Source organism: Zingiber officinale, chromosome 6B, assembly GCF_018446385.1.
Source record: "Zingiber officinale cultivar Zhangliang chromosome 6B, Zo_v1.1, whole genome shotgun sequence".
Classification (NCBI taxonomy): Eukaryota; Viridiplantae; Streptophyta; class Magnoliopsida; order Zingiberales; family Zingiberaceae; genus Zingiber; species Zingiber officinale.
Genome location: NC_055996.1, coordinates 86,237,916 through 86,252,416, shown reverse-complemented (window position 1 = coordinate 86,252,416; position 14,501 = coordinate 86,237,916). Strand labels below are relative to the sequence as shown.

Here is a 14,501-nt window from a genome sequence, read left to right as displayed (position 1 = left end):
TCATGACAAGGGAGTATCATCCAAAGCTAAGGGAAAGTCTTATGCTAGGGTTGCATATGACTATAGCAAGGAGAAGCCAATAAATGGCAAGGGAAAGCCATTTAAAGGTAAGGAAAAATTAACCAAGGACAAAGTGTCCAAGATTAAGAAAGTTAGGTTTGTAGGTCAAGTGTCACCGGAAGTGCACTGATGTGGCCTAGCCATTGTGGGTGAGTCACCTAAGGAGGTGCTAAGGTTAAGAGCTCTAGGGGGAGCTCAAAGAGTCAATTTGGGACCCATGGCAAATGGATCTCAAGTGGGTTTTACTTGGGAGTCTAGGTTGGGTCATGGAATATGTCAAGTGGTTTGGAGACGGATTTGAGTCTCAAACCTAGGGAATTGGCACACATGAGTTATGTTTCATGCAAGAAATATGACAATTGGGGTCATATAGCATGAAAATTGGTTTTGGATGTATAGATGTCATATAAACCAATGTTAGGGATGTATTATGGGTTAGTATGGGCAAATACATCAAGAGGAAGCCAAAACTAGGACTTTAGGTCAAGGTTCAATTGAACTTTTTAGCTAGTTTTATGTTTTGTGTCAATTTTTAGATTTGTGATAAATATATTTTTATATATATTTTTTCCAAGTAGACATTGATAAAATAGACCTCTCCACAAAATTTGAGAATTTTTGGAGGTCTGTGGAATTTCTGACGCATTTCTGAAGTTGGCTAGAAAAGGTTGATTTTTGCATGAATAGTGTACCAGTCGACTGGTACAGTTACCAGTCGACTGGTAATAGTGTTTTTTAGCACAGAATGTCTCTGTAAGCTCATTTTCATGGGGGTAGTCGACTGGTACTTCTTGCAGTCGACTGATACCAGTCTGAAAGTGTTTTCAGCACTGGATTTTGACCGGATCAGCTCGTATAGATGTATGGGATCCATGGGGGATAAATACATGAGTTTAGGGTCAATTGGATGATAAGTTTTCAACAATTGGGATATTGTTCGAAAGCTTTTTGAATGTTAGGCAAAGGGGGAGAAGTAAGGTTTAGTTGGGAAAACCTTAGTGCCTTTGCATAGGGGGAGCCTTGGGATATGTTCTTAAAAATCCCTGTGGGAAAATTCCTAGCTCAATGGGGAGCATAGGTGTAGGGGGAGCATTGGGATATGTTCCAATGCATGATGCATTGTTTTGGCGTTGTAAGTCCAAGTGTGTAGCCTTAGCATCGTAAGTCCATTCGGCAGTGTAAGTCCAAGTATGTAGCCTTGGCAACGTAAGTCCATACGACAGTGTAAGTCCAAGTGTGTAGCCTTGGCAACGTAAGTAAGATATTAATTAAGTTAGTTGTCAGTAACTCATTTAATTAATGGACATTCGATATCTTAAACACAGGAAGATTAACGCACTCATGATAAGAAGAAGCCCATAATGTAATATGGGATTAGTGCGGTAGTTCAATAATAACTCTTTAGTGGTATGAGTTATTATTAATGAACTTGAGTTGGGTGTTCGGGTCGAATACAGGAAGCTCAAGCTCATCAGGAGGCTAAAATCAATTCCTCCTCTCGGTCTCTGCTGTAGCCTCTATAAAATCTCACATTCACCCGTTTTGATTTTCCTTCCTACCCAAGTGAGGGGCCGACCACATCCTTGCTTGGTACCCAAGCAAGGGGACGACCAAGTCTTGCTTGGTGCCCAAGATGTGGGCTGGCCAAGCTATGCTTGGTGCCCAAGCATGGGCCCGGCCATAATAGAAGAGAAAAAGAAGTTTTATTTAAAACAAAATTTTATTAAAATCTTTTCTTTTATAGCTTTCTACAAAGATTAAAAGAGAGATTTTAATTTTGTTAAAATCTTCCTTTTTTGTAACCAATCATTATAGGAATAAAAGGAAAATTTTGTTAAAACAAAGTTTTGTTATAATCTTTTCTTTTATAGCTATTTATAATGGTTTAAAAGAGAGATTTTAATTTTGTTAAAATCTTTCCTTTTTTTAACCATTCACAATAGCAAATAAAAGGAAAATTTTGTTAAAATTTTCCTTTTTAGCCGCTAGCAAAGAATATAAAAGAGGAGGAGGGTGGTGCCCAAAAAAAAAAAAACCTAAGCTCTCTCTCTTTTATTCTCTTGTGTGGCTGACCCTCTTCTATTGTTTTCTTTCTCTTGAGGCCGGCAGTACCTTGCTTCAATCTTTGTGGTCAACGATGCTTGGAGGAGAAGAAGAAAAGGTTTGGGTGCTTTGTCTTGGTCGATCGTCGTCCACACGACGTCCAAGAGGAGGAGAGGAATACAGCAAAAGATCAAGAGGTCTTTGTCTATGAAGAAAGGTACAGCTAGTTCTTAATTCCGCAGCGAAACTAGTTTAGTTTTTCTTTGCATGAATCCTGAAATACCAACACAAGAGACTATCGATTTTGTGCTTCAATTGAGTTCTCTATAGTTAAACCTAGGGTTTACTGTAAGGAGTTTAAATATTCAATTTCTTTGAAAGACTTTGTCTAGGAAGTGGTGGATGATCCCATAACCAAGAAGGCCGAATGCCTCGCCAACGACCTGGAAGCCAGTCCTTGAAATAGATATTTAATCAACTTCTGTAATATGATTTAACTTCTGATGAACACATGGGTTGAATTTGGATTAATAATGTTAAGTTCGTTTGCAATTGAAGTTTAACTTCTGAAAATCACATGGGTTGCTTGGAAAAGTTCTGTGTTTGTACAAATTTTTGTAAGAAAAAAAAAGAACGGAATTTCGAGTAGCGCCCAACATGGAGATGATGCAGTTGTCATACATCTTTTTGATTTTTTTTTTTAAATTCTTGTAATCATTATTTTGCCTCTTGACAATGGATATTAGATGATAGCCAAAAAGATTCATACACGTAAAAAAAAAAAATACTGAGCAAGTTAAATACAAGTAAACACACATCAATGTCCAATCTACAAGGTTCGGTTTCCACATTATATTACATTGTTCTAATCACTTACAATATTTATTTAATGCTGCAAGATTCTGTTTTATGCACAAACAATGCATCCCCTAGTTCAATGATGTTGGTTGCAAAATACCTGTTAGCCTCGGGTCGGGCAGGTAGAAGCGTAGGGGGTGAGCAAATCGTCTTTTTGCCACCGTGTTAGTTGCAAGATGGAAATCGCCTTTTTGCCACCCTGACACTGTGATAAAATTTGTCAATTATTTCATAGTAGTAATACCTCCAACTTTTCCTGCATAGAGGGATAAACACACCCGAAAGTCCCACAAGAAATCCTACTAGACAGCCAACATACACGAAAGCCAATTCAGACCCATAATCCATGGCTTCTCTGTCCACAACAGCGGTAGCCGAGCAATTGTTCGAAACTGGAGGTCCACAGAGATAGGCATTGCCAGCATAAATATAGGGGTCATCAAGCGTTTGGAGCTGATTGCTTGATGGTATCCTTCCTGATAAGTTGTTGTAAGACAGATTCAAGTGGTTGAGCATACTCAATCTTGACAAGCTTTCAGGAATGGCACCTGACAAATTGTTGAATGACAGATCAAGTGTCTCCAAGTACCGTATCCCAGCAAACATATCTGGAATTCTGTCTTGCAGTTTATTTCTTGACAGATTCAAGGTTTGAAGTGCCACGAGTGCTCCGAGTTCTTGGGGGATTTTGCCAGTTAGATCATTACTGGAAAGATCTATACTCTTTACAAGATCTAGGGTGCTCGTCGAATATCCGAGTTCCTGTCCCTTTGCAGAAAGTGCAATGCTTACTGTTGGCTGAAGAATGAACCTTGGGAAGCTTCGTATTACAATCGAGTTTGGGACAGAAATATATTTCGAAATGGAAACCATCGCGCTAAAATTTCCAAATGAGCTCGGTATCAACCCTGATAGTTGGTTATTGGAGAGATCAACGATGTGCAGGTTACTCAACTGTGCAAGCTGTGGAGGAATGCTACCGGAGAGCGTATTCGAGTGAAGCCTGAGGATCGCTAGAACTTGCAAACTAACTCCAATCCATATCGGTATGTTTCCAGATAACTTGTTCTCACCAAGATCCAGAACAGTCAGCGAACTGCAATTCTGCAATGATGGAGGCAATTCTCCAGACAGGCTGTTATTATTCAAGTTCAAATATATCAAATCTTGGCATACAGCAAAGCTAGGAATCCATCCTGAGAGATTATTATTGGACAGCCTCACGAAGAAGAGCATTGATGAATTCAAACATGGAGGGATTTCCCCTTGTATTTGGTTGTTTGAAAGATCGAGGTAATACAAATGTATCATATTGCAGAAGTAGGATGGCATGCTTCCATTGATTTGATTATTTGCTAATAACAAAAATGAAAGATATTCTGCGGTTGATGTAGTTGGTAGTGACCCTGACAATTCATTATTAGAAAGATCAAGTATTCGCATCCAACTCGGCAAATTTGGAACACCACCTTGAAGCATGTTAGAACTTGCCATAATGATTTGCAGCTCCTCCATGCCTTCCAAGGATTCTGGCAAACTGCCACTTATCTTATTATGTGAGATATCTAATGCACCAAGGGCTGGCCAAGAGCTCCAAAACCAATCTGGCAAAGCTTCTTCTATGCTCGCATTCGACAAATCCAACGACACAATCAATCTCTGCCGCTGGAGCCATCGGGGAAAATGAGGTCCCAGATTACAAGAACTGAGTCCGATGTGTTTGAGTTGCATAGCATTCCACTCCTCATTGATCGAAATCGACAAGGAGTTGTTGGACAAATACAATGTTTCCAGTGCTGTTAAATTGGCAAGATGGAGTTCGGAGACAGAACCTTGTAATGAATTAGAAGAGAGATCAAGATAGGCCAAATTGGAAAGGCTTCCAATCTCAACGGGAAACGGGCCATTCAAGGAGCAAAAACTGAGGTCAAGGTGAGTGAGATTTGTCATGTGCATTAGCCAATCAGGAACACCACCACTCATGTTGTTATAGCTGAAATCAAAGGTGTTTAGATGGATGAGGTTTGTTATTGATGGTGAAATAGTTCCTCCATCTAAATTATTGCCTCCAAGAATCAAAGTATCAAGGGACGTCATGTTCCCAATTGCAGCAGGTACCCGGCCATAGAATTCATTACTTTCTAGATCTAAATACGAGAGGCTGTTGAATTCCCACAGCCAAGTTGGTAAGGTGGACTTGAAGAAATTGGACGCGAGGTCAAGAATCTCTAGAGCCGTGAGGTTGACAAAGGAAAGAGAAGAAGGGACCACGGAAAGATCACAGTTTGGTAAACGTAATGCCTCCAGTGAGTGCAACATATTCACTGCTTGTAGCCATTCATGGGAGGCTGCACTCAGATTCACAGAGTTCATGTCGAGATACCTCAGAGAAGCGAGTTGTTTTAGCCACTCCATGCTATCAACTCTGGTAGTCAACTCATTCGTTGCAGCGTAGGACCAGTATGATCTCAGATCAAGATAGAGGAGGGTCGACAAGTTTCCAAGCTGTGCAGGAATTGTCCCGCCAAAATGTGTCCAAGAAAGATCAAGATACCTCAAGCTACCGAAGGAGCCAACAAACTGCGGGATTTGGGTGCCTCCGAAGTCATTGTAAGTGAGGTTGAGTCGACTCAAATATGTCAAGGAGAGCAAGGATGGATTGAGGAGCTGACCCAGTAAAGCCGTTTGGTAGTTGAAGTAGTCATCGTTTTCCAGGTTGAGCTCCACAACATGCACATGATTCGATATGTTTTGGCACACCACGCCGCTCCATCTGCAACAGTCTACTTGGCCTTGCCATGAAGACAAGCGGTTGGCGGGATCGATGACACCGTCTTTGAAGGTGAGAAGGGCGTCGCTCTCCGCCTTGGAACACCCTGCGATTGTCGTAGCCTTCGCGATTGGGAAGAAGGAGATGCTGGCTCCTAGAACAACAAGGAGGCAGAGAAAGGGGTGGTAGAGCCGCGCCATTGTTGCCTTCTTCATGTACGTTATCTTCTCGAGCTTATGAATATATATAAATTTTATCCTGCACACCCATTTGATGCACGCTCTTAGATGATCCTCACATGTCCGAGTCCCATTAAAATTAAATCATTTGTAATCTTAAAGGCAAGACAAAGTCTAATGGGTATAATTGGGAGCTTAAAAAAACAAATTAAAAAAAAAAAATCAAAAGATACGATGGGAGCGCGTATCTAGATGCTCTGCATAGATACGTAATAAATCATTGTCTTCTCTGCTTAGATGCGTATAACAAGTTGATTAATGCGTAGCAAGTTGATTAGTTTATGTGGACTTCTCACTGTATTCTCTGCTTAGATGCGTAACAAGTTGATCAATTTGTCGAATTCTCACTGTCTTCTCTGCTTAGATGCGTAACAAGTTGATTAGTTTATGTGCTTAGATGCATAACAAGTTGATTAGTCTATGTGGACTTCTCATTGTCTTCTCTGCTTAGATGCGTAACAAGTTGATTAGTTTATGTGGATTTCTCATCTCTCTTCATATGTTGGTTCACATATAAACTATGTATAATCAACTTGTTACGCATCTAAGCAGAGAAGACGGTGATTTATTACGCATATATTCAGAGCATCTAGATATGAACGAAATGACTTTTATTTAGTGATGCGGAAACAGAAAAATAATTTTATTTATTTTTATTAATTTTTATAAAGTAAGATTTTCTGAGAGTATTTTAGTCTTTTACATATTTAGGATTGGAGTTTATATATTCATCCTATTTAGTTGTTTTTAGCCGCTGTCTCTTTCGTGGAACGACAAGTTTTCCATCAGTTGGCATTCTTTCTTCAAATTAATATGGATTGGAAATATCAATTTCGATATACTTGCGTGAATCAACTGAGTCGGGAATATTCACTGTGTCAGTTTGTATCAGAGCCGAGTTAATCTTACGAAATCCTGAGAAGGTAACGTGTATACGCTTTTAATTGTGATATGGAGTAGCAGGTGGTCCAGAGTTATTGATGAATGGATGGAACTGATAGAATGAATTGTGGAACAGTTTGTTGAAAGGATGCTGGTGATGCTTGAAAACCAAACTACAAGAAATCCAGTCCAACGCTATCACCGAGCAATCTCGGATGTGAATGACATTTATGAGGAGGAGGACACCGGAAGTAGTAGTGAGAAAGATGATGATGAAGATCCCACGGGTCATCTGAGTTAGTAAGTGGTGACATGCTTGTCACATGAGGTCGCGGGATCGAACCGCAGGACTGTCGGAGCGTAAATCCCTAGATCCTGTGTACCTCACCCCACCACCACTTGCCCGCTCGGCTGCCGTGGTTTACCTCCCTCGTGATGGCCTGGGGTCTGGTGCGGCGGGGGCGCTGGGGGCGAGCGATTTCACCTTTTGTCACACGAGAAAGATGATGATGAATCTCAGGCTGGCGGGAGCGTTGGGCCGAACGTAATCACATGAGAAAGACGATGACTCCAATGATGAAGATCGAAAGAAGCAACATATTAGGTCTTCTCTAGGGCTCAATCCACCCTCGATGATGACGTGGGGAAGTCAAGTTGGAGGACAAAATCAAAACATTCGGTGATCAAATTTACGACGACGATGAAATAGAACAAATTGATGAGGTTGGTTCTTGCCCAGTGTCTGGCGTGATTTCGTCCATCCTCACTAGCGGCGGTGCGATGGCGCAGAAGAAAGGGTAGTGCAGCGCCACCTCAGTCGCCTCCGATGACTCAAAGATTTTGGCTCGCGTTCCCCTCCAGGTCATCCTCCTTGCAGAAAAATTCAACCTCAAATTCTGCCCCAACTCCCTCGAGCGCCCCAAGGTGCTATTGCCTCTGGTGAACATTCCTATGATCGAATACACTCTTGCTGGGCTTGATTCCATCGGGGTACAGGAGGTTTTTGTCTTCTGCTCTCACTCACAGAAGGTGAAGGACTACTTGAAAGAGTCCTCATGGTAAATTTCCTATAGTCAAATCTGTAATTGACGCAAAATTTTTTGCCGCAATGGAAACTATGAGCGCCCTAAAAATCCATTTCCTGTATAAAGAAGAGGTTACACTGAGGACAGATTGCCAGACTATCATTAGTTTTCATAATAAATCTATCAGAAACAAACCTTCCAGAGTTCGGTGGATTGCTTTTACGGACTTCATCATTGGCACTGGGGTGAAGGTAAACTTTGAACACATTGATGGAAAATTAAATGTTTTCGCTGATAATCTATCCAGGCTAGTAGAAAACTCGGAGACGTTGGCAGTACTTACGGAAGAAGGGATTGGAGGATCTGCTCAATTTTCCTTATTAACTGAATATGAGGACTTGATACATGATACTGCCAAAAACATACTTCTTCATGAAGAACATCAAAAGCGACGAAGGATGAAAGAGATTGAGGATCAAGCTATTCGAAATGCATCATTAGCTATTAATGAATTAGAACTTATTCAGCAAATGAAGGAGTACAATTTCAATCATCGGAGGCATATAGGAGGAGGAAGAGACAATTATTGGACTGAGAAACTCCCAATAATTCAAGAAACACGAAAAGACCTCTGAGGGCATCCAATGCTTTATGTGACGTCTATCGTGTTATACAGGAGACTCCATCATAACTCAGAAGCAAGTGGTGAGCCCAAAAATCCAAAAGGTGTAAAAGAAAGGATTGAGCCTCGGGGAGCCGTCCTTTCATTAGCTGTAAAAATACTTTATGACTCAGCAATATGACATAAAGAAGAAACGCTGAGCTAGTGTGTGTTGTAAAGTGAGTAAGTGTGATGTAAAGTCTGCAATGGCCGACAAAGTTGCTGAATAAGAAGGACGATGGGGCCAAAGGAAGGCACCCGCTTCTTATCATCACAACTTTGCCGAAGCTATTTAAAGACTCAGAGTGTTGAGGTTTAAACACACTTGAGCAACACCAAGGTGTTTATTTCCTCTTAAGGTCGTGAGCTATGAATTTCTGAAGGAGAAATAAATTCGGGTTTAATTTCAATTTTTCTCATAAATCGATCCTCTTTTTGGTATTAGAGCTTGAGTTAAAAGTGACTTAAGCTCATGGCCGGCTAAAATTATAAGTTCAAGGTGAAGGTAAGGGTTGTATATCATTTATTTATGTGCTCATTATCTTCCTTATGTTCAAGGAGTTAATCGTGTAGGGTCTTTCGGGCCGTAAAAACCGCTTTTGTGTTGCGGAAACCCCGAAATCCCATGCCAACTTATGTGCGAATATTAAATTTTTCATATACATTTTTTTCTAATCCTAGATCTACTTTAGATCTACATGTTTAGGAGTTTATACCTTTGATGCGAAGCCCTTCGCTTATCCCGCTCGTCCAAGAAGATGTCGCATCTCAAGGGTGTCAAGTGAACACCCCTCTATGTGTATCCACACGAACAATTAGGTGGAGAAGAAACCTTAGAGTGTGCTAGCACTCTTTGAGGGTTTCGGCCAAGGAGGAGGAGAGGGAGAGAAGAAGAAGCAAGGAAGAATAATAATGATCGATAATAAAATAAGAGTAAAAAATGGCTTAAATATTTTCATCTAATGAAAATACTTAATGCTCATTAACACCATTAATGAGCCTCATTAATGAGCCTTAATGAATATTTAATGAATATTCATTCTTCATTAAATGGTCATTTTGAAACTCATTCGAAATTTGAATATAGAATTCAAATTGAATTTCATTTATCATTGAATTCAAAATTCAATGAATATCATCATTAAGCCTCACTTGAGTCTAACTCAAGTCTAGCCTCACTTGAGTCTAACTCAAGTCTAACTCAATTGAGTCTTACTCAATTAATCTAATTTAAATTACTCTTAATCCAATTTGGTTCATCACATGAACCTAATTCTCTTGGTTCATCATATGAACTGAATCTCCATCTAATTGCCCTTTGTGTGTGACCCTATAGATTCTTGTAACGTTGGCAATGCTCCTAAACTCATTTAGAAGCATAAGTAATGAGCTGTATCTAGCAACACATCATTACTACCCAAGTTACAAGAATGTTGAGATCCAACATCACCTTGTGACTACTAATTGTGACTCTTCACAATATATGACAATGTCCTTCTATCCTTGACATCTAGATTGATCAATGTGAGGCATAGACCATGTCATCCTCTAATCAATCTAAATCTTGAACTCCAAGTAGACTCACTCTAATCAAATGAGCTCAATATCTTATATTGACTCATTTGGGCATGGCCATGCACTTAGCGGTCTCACTCTATCAAGAATAATAATGTCACTCTCGTCATATAGGAGGGATAGATCCCATCTACATCACTCACATCCCTCCGCATAATTTGTTACATACCCAATAATCGCCTTTATAGTCTACCCAGTTACAGGTGACGTTTGACGAAGCCAAAGTATGCAACTCCTTATGTAGGGAACCATGGTGACTTCAGGTCCAAGGACTAGTAGTCATACTAATAGACACATGAGAAAGTATATGACACTCATATAACGATCCATGATACTTTCTCATGGCGGGTCATTCAGTATACATTCTCCAATACATACCCATGTGTCAACTTGATATCTCTATATCCATTACTTGTGAGATCAAGTCATCGAGTTGACCTACATGCTAGTCTCATCGCATTAACATTGTCCCTGAATGTTAATACATGACTAGAAATGATTAAGAGTAGCGTTCCCTATATCATCTCACTATCGATTCAACCAATCAATTGATATAGGTAAGAACCTTCTACTCAAGGACGCTATTATACTTAGTTATTTGGCACCAAAACAAGTAAGTATAATAACCAAAACAAAAGCCTTTATATATATATGAATATGATACAATGAGTCCATACAATAATCATCATATGATTGACTCTAGGGCTCTAACTAATAATCTCCCACTAGCACTAGTGTCAATCAGTGTAGGCTCTAAGGCCCAATGACCTAGTGTGACCATCATGCTTTCTCTGTGCCAAAGTCTTGGTCAAGGGATCAGCGATATTAACCTCTGTGGGTACTTTGCAATCTTCACTTCTCCTCTATCGATGATATCTCGAATGAGATGGAAGCACCGTAGTATGTGTTTGGTCCGCTGGTGTGAGCGAGGTTCCTTAGCCTGTGCAATTGCTCCATTGTTGTCACAATAGAGCTCTATCGGATCGGCTATGCTAGGAACCACCCCAAGCTCGATAATGAACTTGCGGATCCAAACTGCCTCCTTTGCTGCTTCTGATGCAGCAATATACTCGGCTTCTATTGTAGAATCAGCGACTGTGTCCTGCTTCGAACTCTTCCAGCTCACATCACCACCATTTATGCAAAACACGAACTCATACTGCGATCGATAAGGATCCTGGTCAGTTTGGAAGCTAGCATCACTGTAACCCTTTACAGCTAGCTCGTCATCGCCTCCATATATCAAGAAATATTCTTTAGTCCTTCTCAAGTACTTAAGAATATTCTTGACCGCTATCCAGTGACTTTCACCTGGATCTGACTGGTATCTGCTTGTCATGCTCAAAGCATACGAGACATCAGGATGAGTAGATAGCATGGCGTACATGATAGATCCTATGGCTGAAGCATAAGGGATCTGATCCATGCGGTCTCTCTCCTCTCTAGAAGAGGGACCTTGAGTCTTCAAAAGACTCATACCATGTGACATCGGCAGAAATCCCTTCTTGGAGTTCTGCATGACAAACCGTAGTAATACCTTGTCAATATATGTACTCTGACTTAGGCCAAGCAATCTCCTAGATCTATCTCTATAGATCTTTATGCCTAGAATGCGGGATGCTTCACCTAAGTCCTTCATTGAGAAACAAGTCCCTAGCCAAGTCTTTACAGACTGCAGCAAAGGGATGTCGTTCCCAATGAGTAGTATGTCATTCACATACAATACAAGGAAGACAACTGTGCTCCCTACAACCTTCTTGTAGACACAAAGTTCATCTTCATTCTTGATGAAACCAAACTATTTGATTGCATCATTGAATCGAAGATTCCAGCTCCGAGAAGCTTGCTTTAGTCCATAAATGGACCTATGCAGCTTGCATACTCTGCCAGTATGCTGTGGATCTACAAAACCCTCAGGTTGTATTATGTACATATCCTCGAGCAAATTTCCATTCAGAAATACGGTTTTGACATCCATATGCCAGATCTCATAATCATGGTACGCTGCAATAGCAAGCATGATCCGAATGGACTTAAACATCGCTACTGGAGAAAAGGTTTCATCATAGTTGATATGGGTTAGGTTTTATGAGTCTCCTGATGAGGAAAGAAAAGGAATCAAAAAGCTAGGTTAATATCGGTCGGGACGTGCCTCCATGATGAAGGTAGGGTAATATCGGCCGGGACATACCTTCAGGAAGGAAATAATCTAATATCGGCCGAAACATACCTCCTAAGCAAAGCTAGGCTAATATCGGTCGGGACGTGCCTCCATGATGAAGGTAGGGTAATATCGGTCGGGACATACCTCCATGATGAAGGTAGGGTAATATCGGCCGGGACATACCTTCAGGAAGGAAATAATCTAATATCAGCCGAAACATACCTCCTAAGCAAAGCTAGGTTAATATCGACCGGGACATATCTCCCGAGCAAAGTTAGGTATAATATCGACCGGTGCATATTGTTCAGGAAGAGTCAAGCTAATATCTGTTGGGACATGCCTCCTGAAAGGAGACAAGACCAGTCGATTGACCTATGATGGGGAAATACCTTGGGTAGAATATAATGACTCCGATCGATATAAGGAATGTTGGTGTATTGAATTAATTATAGCAAGAGGGGTAAGATACCCACAGTGTGTAACTATCTGACAGAAAATATATATTGTTTTGGTGGGAAATACGTTTTCATATTATGTTGCAGGTACTAAATGACAAAGAAGGTACATCTGGGGTACGAAAAAGATTCCTTAAAAATCATCTACCACAAGTACGCAGCTGACGTCATCTCATAACGAACTCTAACAAACTGGGGTCCACTTCATGACTACGGAGGTTATATGAAGTGGTATAAAAGGGGGAATCCTCTCCGTTGGCCAGGGTAAGTTGATAAGCTCACATCATTGCACACATTCATAATCTTGATTTCCAGCTAGTATTCATCATCTTCCTCTTTCTTCCACACCAAGGGAGATCACTGACTTGAGCGTCGGAGGGCCTAGCCAGGGATTCCCACCCTGGTCTTAGGTCACTGACGATAGTGTTGGTTGATCTCTTGTGCGCAGGAAGTCTTGGAAGCTTCGGATCTGGGGTTTTCCTATTCAGATTGGGATTTCTTCTTCGTCATCGGGTCTTCGTGCGAGGACTCTCGGTAACTCCATCTTTCCCGATCCGCTTTGGATTTCTCGGATCGGTATTCTGCGGACATCATTCTTCATCATCGCGGTGGGTTTTCTTTCTTCCGGATTTCCGACGTGTTCAGCTTCTCAGACAGGATCAAATTTGGCGCCGTCTGTGGGAAATCTCACCTGGATCTGAGACTACATGATGGAAGAGACCGGGAAATCAAACCTACTTACTATCAGTCGGGAGGATTTGGATTTTCTCATCAACTCCCATGTCCAGAAAGCCTTGCAGCAACAACAACAACTTCAAGCTCATACTGGAGCTACTCTACCGACAACTCATAATCCGGCAGTATCGACTATTGAGCAGAGGAAAGGAAAGGAAAGGAACTAGAAGAAGAGGAACATGCATATTTTCCTCCAATTGCTGTTTCTCCAACGAGGCGTCCCCGAGCCTTCCTTCGTACTCCTATGGAGCAGGAGGGTAGAAGACCTGTGTTCCAAGAATCCTCTGGCGAAGCACCCGATAAAGAAAAGCGTAAGATCAAAATGATAACTAGTGATAGCTCACCTGAGAAGGTCATCTCCCCATTTTCTCAAAATGTATTAGATGATCCGCTTCCCAAGCGGTACCAAAATCTACAAATCGGGGAATATACCGGAACAACAGATCCAGAAGATCATCTGCTGAAATTTGAAAACGTAGCATTATTACAACAATTCTCCGATGGAGTGAAGTGTCGGATGTTTCTTACTACCCTCGGAGGAGCAGCACAACGTTGGTTCAAGAGATTACCAGAAAAATCTATTCGGAAATTCAAGGACTTCAAGAAAGTCTTTCTGCACCATTTCTCTAGCAACAAGAGGTATCATAAGACTCCTTGGAGCTTGTTTTCAATCAAACAGTCATCTAAAGAATCTATCCGAGCATACATCAAAAGGTTCAATCAGGTAGCTATTGATGTGCCTAATGCTACTACTGAGATATTAGTAAGTGCTTTCTCTCAATGTCTGAATGATAATGATTTCTTTAAAGATTTAGTAAGAAATCCCCTTGTTAATTTTGATTCCTTGATTGAACGGGCCACTGAGTTTATTAATGTAGAAGAAGCTCAAGCTGCTCGTAGAAAGGAGAGTGTCACCTCTTCTCCTACCCAAGTTAAAGAGAAAGCTCCAGCTCCTGTGCCTCCACCAAGAGGTCCTAGAATAACTCATCCACCCCATCGACAACCCGAGTATCGTCCACAAGCTGTACAACATG

The 14,501-nt window shown here is 41.0% G+C and overlaps 1 protein-coding gene across 1 annotated transcript; it reads right to left on the bottom strand.

Moving 5' to 3' along the window:
* Positions 1–3,032: 3,032 nt before the first annotated feature.
* Positions 3,033–5,931, bottom strand: LOC121991198 (receptor-like protein EIX1). Its single transcript, XM_042545216.1, has 2 exons — positions 3,240–5,931; positions 3,033–3,166 (listed from the first exon to the last, which is right to left on the bottom strand). Exons 1-2 carry the CDS (start codon positions 5,929–5,931, stop codon positions 3,033–3,035), a joined length of 2,826 nt encoding a protein of 941 aa, XP_042401150.1.
* Between the last annotated feature and the right edge of the window lie 8,570 nt (positions 5,932–14,501).

Excerpts from the sequence above, each read along its gene's own strand:
- LOC121991198 (XM_042545216.1), bottom strand. The coding sequence starts at position 5,931 with ATGGCGCGGCTCTACCACCCCTTTCTCTGCCTCCTTGTTGTTCTAGGA. Across the intron at positions 3,167-3,239 it reads ATTTCTTGTGGGACTTTCGG|TGTCAGGGTGGCAAAAAGGC; the intron begins GTGTGTTTATCC and ends ATTTTATCACAG.